General features: G+C 45.5%; 2 protein-coding genes across 4 annotated transcripts; both read right to left on the reverse strand.

Annotated features, from left to right (window-relative positions):
- Positions 1-372: 372 nt before the first annotated feature.
- BDBG_00825 (phosphopantothenate-cysteine ligase) lies at positions 373-2,531 on the reverse strand. The gene has a single exon (XM_002629533.2). The coding sequence runs from the start codon at positions 1,922-1,924 to the stop codon at positions 653-655; it is 1,272 nt and encodes a 423-aa protein (XP_002629579.1). The 5' UTR covers positions 1,925-2,531; the 3' UTR covers positions 373-652.
- Positions 2,532-2,545: 14 nt separating this feature from the next.
- BDBG_00826 lies at positions 2,546-4,723 on the reverse strand. 3 transcript variants are annotated; one of them, XM_031720066.1, is made up of 8 exons: positions 4,458-4,723; positions 4,235-4,356; positions 4,105-4,180; positions 4,021-4,030; positions 3,768-3,964; positions 3,614-3,709; positions 2,877-3,554; positions 2,546-2,800 (listed from the first exon to the last, which is right to left on the reverse strand). In XM_031720066.1, the coding sequence occupies exons 2-8, from the start codon at positions 4,322-4,324 to the stop codon at positions 2,685-2,687; spliced, it is 1,263 nt and encodes a 420-aa protein (XP_031576060.1). In that variant the 5' UTR covers positions 4,325-4,356; positions 4,458-4,723; the 3' UTR covers positions 2,546-2,684. The 3 variants fall into 3 exon arrangements, with proteins under 3 accessions (XP_031576060.1, XP_002629580.1, XP_031576061.1); XM_002629534.2 differs by having other exon boundaries at positions 4,235-4,723; XM_031720067.1 differs by having other exon boundaries at positions 3,768-4,030; positions 4,235-4,723.
- Positions 4,724-5,740: the final 1,017 nt, after the last annotated feature.

A 5,740-nucleotide genomic window follows, 5' to 3' on the forward strand; every position in this document is an offset into this window, starting at 1 on the left:
AAAATTCTGTTTTCGCAACTTCGCAAGCAATACGTCCGCCACAATATCTGGGATTGGCTATGAATGCGCCATAATCTGATACTATTAGGCTATCTTCCATTATACAGGAACATCAGATTTCTTACAGAATTTCCCGCGTCCTTGTAAAAATTCACTGAACAAAACACCAGGGAAAATACCAGCCTGGAGGTGTTGAGAAGATGCGCCCTTAGCGTAACTATTCGAAAATTCTGTCAGTTCTTGGAAAACAACATGTTTCACACATCTTTTAACAAATTTCATCAACTTCTATCACAATTTCTCTACAGATCTGATATTCTCTGATTGCAATATATTATTCATCTACTCTACTGAATGAAGGTAAATCTTGTTGTTTTAAGTTCCTTGGTACTACAAGGATTATTAAAATATAGCTCGACTTTTAACTTTGTATGGATCATCCTTCTATGAATGTAATTCGATATGCAGCTATACAGTAAATATATCTAGTACTAGAAAATTGCAATAAAGCAGGTGTCTACTGGCTTTATATATCACGGGGTGTGGGTGTCAAACAGCGATTCTCACCACGCTTCCAAAAAATGAAACCTACAATCGAAACCACACATAACGTCGCTGCATACACATCAACATCAGCGAAAGACAAACACACCTATTTCTTCCCTGCAAGTACTGCCTCGATCATCGCCGTATGCTTCTTTTTCAGCTGCGGAACAATTAAGCTCTCAATCTCTATCATCTCACCCGCATTGACATCTGCCGTCGTCACCTGGAAGCCATACTCCTTCTTCCCTTCCGTCACAGAATTTTGTTGATGTGGTTGGACTACATTCCAACTCAACCTCCTTGAACCACTCTGTGGCGCCGCCGCCGCCGTCTTCGGGATCCGCAACCAGTGCTCGGAAATCTTCCCATCCGCGCCCCGAGCAACAAACACAACCTCCCACTTGCGCGTCGAGAGCAAATTGCCAATGACGAGGTGATGCGAGTAGCGATTCAGTGCCTGCTCGGACTTGGAAATCAGCAGCGACGGGTCTGTTTCAAGTTTGAAGCTGACGACCATGCTGCCCTGTGGTGCCCAGCCGTTAACGAGGCTGTGGAGGAATTTGGGGACCGGGTCCAGGTCGACGATCAGTTTCTTGCCGTGCGTTGGTGGCTGTGGGTCATTGAAACCTGTGTAGATCCGGTCGGCTGGGATGACGCTGTGGCCTTGTGTGGGTTGGGAAGAGGGCGTGGTGACTTCGTTTGAAGATTGGATCTTGTGCTCTACCATGCGGTCGCGTGGGATGAAGAAGTCTGAAACCGCCGCAGCGAGGTAGAAGAGCGCATTGGCGCCCAAGGGTCGCATGATTGTGGCAAGGGAGCGTAACTCGTACAGATACTCCGTCACTGTCACGAAGGGGATAAGCAGGAGGAGTTGGTTCTGCTTCGCGTGGCGGTACTGGCGAAGCACTTTGCGCATTTCGTCCTGGTACTCTGGGCGGACAACTACGGCACCGTGGTCCGGGCTATTTTCATCATGGCCGGGAGACGATGAGGGTGGCGCGACGGCCTCGTCCATGAAATCTAGGAAGCAGTTTGTCGAGTGGCTGTAGTGGCGCGAGTACGGGAGGAGGCTGAATTGACGATGCAAGAATATCACTGCGTAGCCTTCTTGGAGGAAGTATTCAGCTGATGTGGCACCTCGTGTGCCTGCAGAGAAATTGTCGATGAAACGCACCGTTTGGGTTTCGAGGGGCACGGTAGTCCCGCCGGATGTGACCAGAACCACCCGTCTGTTTGCCACTAGATGGAGGTTTACAAACTCCTGGGCCTGCGTAGCATGCTCTTGGAGATCACGAGGTGGAGGATTGGTTTTGAAATAGTCAGGCTCGGGCGTGAGCGTCGGTGGGACATTTTCTACCTTGGCACTTGGGAATGGCATTTTTGTACGTATTTGGGGAAACGGCAGGAGAAACGACTAATGAATCGATTTCACAATGTAGGTGCTCGTAAATCGAACAGTGAAGTAAATTTCTATGTCCTCAAAAGGCGTCTCCTTTTAAGCAGCTCTTTACTCCGTATTAGGTATACGGTTATGGCGGTGCCAAGAAATCCGTCCAGAGCTTCCAGTTAATCGAGGGACAAAGACCACACGTATTTAGTGCTCTCCAATTCGCGGGCAGTGCTTTCTTTGTCCTGCAGGGAAAGATTGAGAATTATCTCTCTTTCGGGTTGTTGTTACACGGCTAAAATATTCACCACATGTAGCCGAACCGATTTCAAACTGCTGGAGTGGTATTTCTTTTAAAGGAGGGGCACGGGGCAGCGGAAGGAGGGTTAGGCCTGGTATATCACCGTCAGTTGAACGGTTTCAACTCCAATGTGGCCGATACGAGTTGGATCGCAGTCTCTTTGCTATGTTATAAGGCGGGGAAGCCTGATTGAGCCCCTCAGTGTCTCGGTTGTCCGTTTCAACCTTTCCTGGTTTGCGTTCTGGAGCTGAAACACAGTTTGCCTCGGGAATCGAAAAGGCGGATGATGTCATCGCAAGCCTCACTCTTAATGTCACGTGATATTCGGTTTTCAGCATCAATTTCGAGGTAAATATTTTCTTCTTTAACTATTTAGTCAGAACCCTATCTAAAATCTAATAGAATAGAGGCTAGTCTATGTAGCAATGTAACGGTCCGATTCTAGGCGTATTACAAATATCGGCTTTTGAGGGCCTGGCTGATAGTACTCATCCTGCTTGCAACCCCGCCGCGTTGCATTGTGCTTAGGAGTGCTTCTTCGAGTGCAGATTGTGTTAAACTGGCGTCTGCGCATTGTAAGTTAGTGACTAAACCGGAAGGGTACAATGGGGTGATATTCATTGGTTTGGGGAAGCAGCGTACCATCCAAATCGCTAAAGCTACTACCCATGCTAGGGGTCCCATCACTTCCCTCTCGGCCAGCTGCCCGTCGGCGTGGACCCAGTCGAGCTAATTCTGCAGCCCTCCTCGGACTGAGAGCGGTGGGGTGGCGAGAGGGCTGGGTTCTTTCGTGTGCTGCTGTGCCGCTTGCGGGTCCTGAGCTCCCTGAACTAGCTGAAGACTCTGGTGCTGATATCCTGGTCAAAGGCACGGTGGCTTCAGTCGAAGGAGCATGTGGATGGCTGGCTGCTTCTGGCTCCTGTCGAAGTGTTGCACTAGTACCATTCCCCATTTGTTGTGTAGATTGGCTATGGTGCGTACGTAGAGGTAAAAACGCCGGCGAATCCTCTTCGTCCTCGTCAATACTATTGCTTCCCCTATGGACAGAAAATCTACCAAATCTTTTGAACGGTGGACCTCTTCTCGTTGTCGCTTCTTCTTCGGAATCAGATGACGATGACGATGAGCTGGCTGGCGAGATGTCCTGATCCAAAGGGGGTGATGTAAGCGGCGAAGAAACTGTGTGCAGTTCCTTTTTTGAGGATGGTTGATTACGAGTGATGGAATCTGTATAAGGTGGTGCTGCCTGTCGGTGTGATTGGAGTCCCATGCCAGTTGCCTGAATTGGGGGGTTCATTGATGAAATATTTGGGTACAGAGCTGTAAAGCAATAGTCAAGATCAACATATCGTAAAGATGGTTCGTTTGTAGGCGCTTACCTTTGGACTTAATTGGCGTAGGAGGTGAACAGGGATCTTGTTTAACCACTTGTCCTTCCTTCTGGCGCATCGATAATTTTGACAGGTCTTTTGAAGCTGTGGATCCGTTAGTAAAAACGCAAACAAGAACTTCTTGGTAGTCAATATAACGTACCACTACTCCCTACTCTCTTCATTGGCTGCCCACCTATGGCGGCACTCCCGGACATCGATTGTGGCACGGGCGAGCTTGCAGCAGAATGAGGGTTTCCAACCTTTCGTATCTGAGCTCTAACTTGTGATAGCTGCCGATCATATAGCCATGCTGCTTGTTGAAGAAGGAACGGCAGAGTCACGTCAAAATGTTCTGCCCTAGAGGCTGTTAGATTCATTACTAGATAGGTACGAGAGCACAGAAATAGGCGTACAATCCTTTCCCTGTCGATAATCATAGAGTCAGCTAGAGCGGCAGCAAATATAATACACAATGACGACCAGAGAATGTTACAGACAGTCAATATCATTGCCTTTCGAAGGCCGTGAGAGGATATCCCACAGGGCATGGTCTTTGGCAACACTCCAGTCGACCTAGAAGCAACAGTCAGAACACATTGCGAGCAAGGTATTTTCAAGTGAACATACCGCAGGAGTATCTACAAAGTCACCTCTAGGAAAAGGTAGCCTTATGAACACAGTGAAATGTGGATCTATTTCTGCCGGTTGAAGGCCCATGGTTGAGACGGCTCAGAGCTACGCTTAGGCAACTGGTATGAATGGAAATGGGAGACTATCAGTCAAAATACTAGACAAGTTGACAGCATATTTAGATGAGCAGTAAAGATAGGAAAAATCAATCGCACCATACATCAGAGAGCTTATGGAAGAGTGTTAAACTGCTATTCACAATAGGCAAAGTAATGATGCGCTAAGGCAGCTCACAGGAAGTTGATGTTGATCATATGACCTGACGTCAAATTAAAGTTAAGCTCCTGTGGACACGTTCAATGAAATTGATGAGTCATTCTTTATTAAGCAAGCTAGCTAGTTAGCATTAGCTGAACTGGAGGCAGAGTACGGAGTAGTTAGAATGAGTGTGTCGGGAAATAAGAGATCATACGCTATGTGTGGAAGGTGTAAAGCTTGTGTGATTGTAGCTTGTGGAAAGTTATATGGTGGAAGGATTAGTAAGTCAGATCACATGACCTGACACCCCCACTCACCAGAGTAACTATACACAATGCTATATACAAAATTCGCCTTCAAATCAAGTACAGGTACAAAAAATGACTGGAAAATGTGTAGCAATGAAAAACCAGCATCTTCATATTCTCCTTCCAACATGTATATTTCATGTTTCAAGTAGTTTAGTAAGCTCATCCGCTATGTTCTCAGCAGATGAAACATATCAGATAGATATCTTGTTCTTGCAAATGAGAACTCTATATACTTTAAGCAGTGTGTGAGGTTTTTCAGGATTGAAAGTGCAGTGATCTTGGAATCAGTGAGTAATGTAATCAACCACCTAACGCTCGTTTCCACCTAACGCTCGCCTTTGTAAATCAATTACAATCAACTTCAAATATTCATATCTCAATGAATATTTATTTAAAACCATTCTAAAAAACAGAATAATAATTTGAAGATATATATTATATTATATTAAATTTCCATGAGAAAATAATATATAATTATTAATTTATTAAGCTTTTTAAAATACTATTTTAAAATAAAATACACAGTCTATATTTATAAATATATTCATAAATATAAATTATTTTCATATAAAAATTAAATATCTTAAACGTTAGCTGTATCTGTAACACCAGACAGGCTGAAACCTGGCAATGTGAAGGTACAGGATGAGATCTAAGTTGTGATGGAACTGATGTAAGTCACTGCTGACTCTGATCAGTAGGACTGACTACTAGCAGTTGTAACAGGTAGCCACATTGTCACAAAGAATAGCACGCTGTGAATGCAGCGACGGACGAGTCATTTACCAGAATCTACAAGTCCGCCTGTGCGGACAGCAGGGTCGGGCTCGGCTACAAGACGCCCCTTGCCTGACCCGATCTGATCAATTTACTTGAACTAGTTCATTGGGCATTTTAGTCCAAGCGTAAAGGGTAGGTAAAATCGGGCATCCAG

The sequence above is a fragment of the Blastomyces gilchristii genome, assembly GCF_000003855.2.
Source record: "Blastomyces gilchristii SLH14081 genomic scaffold supercont1.1, whole genome shotgun sequence".
NCBI classification, from domain to species: Eukaryota; Fungi; Ascomycota; class Eurotiomycetes; order Onygenales; family Ajellomycetaceae; genus Blastomyces; species Blastomyces gilchristii.

Excerpts from the sequence above, each read along its gene's own strand:
- BDBG_00825 (XM_002629533.2), bottom strand. The coding sequence starts at position 1,924 with ATGCCATTCCCAAGTGCCAAGGTAGAAAATGTCCCACCGACGCTCACG.
- BDBG_00826 (XM_031720066.1), bottom strand. The coding sequence starts at position 4,324 with ATGGGCCTTCAACCGGCAGAAATAGATCCACATTTCACTGTGTTCATA. Across the intron at positions 4,181-4,234 it reads ACTTTGTAGATACTCCTGCG|GTCGACTGGAGTGTTGCCAA; the intron begins GTATGTTCACTT and ends TGTTGCTTCTAG. Across the intron at positions 2,801-2,876 it reads TAGCTTTAGCGATTTGGATG|ACGCCAGTTTAACACAATCT; the intron begins GTACGCTGCTTC and ends TACAATGCGCAG.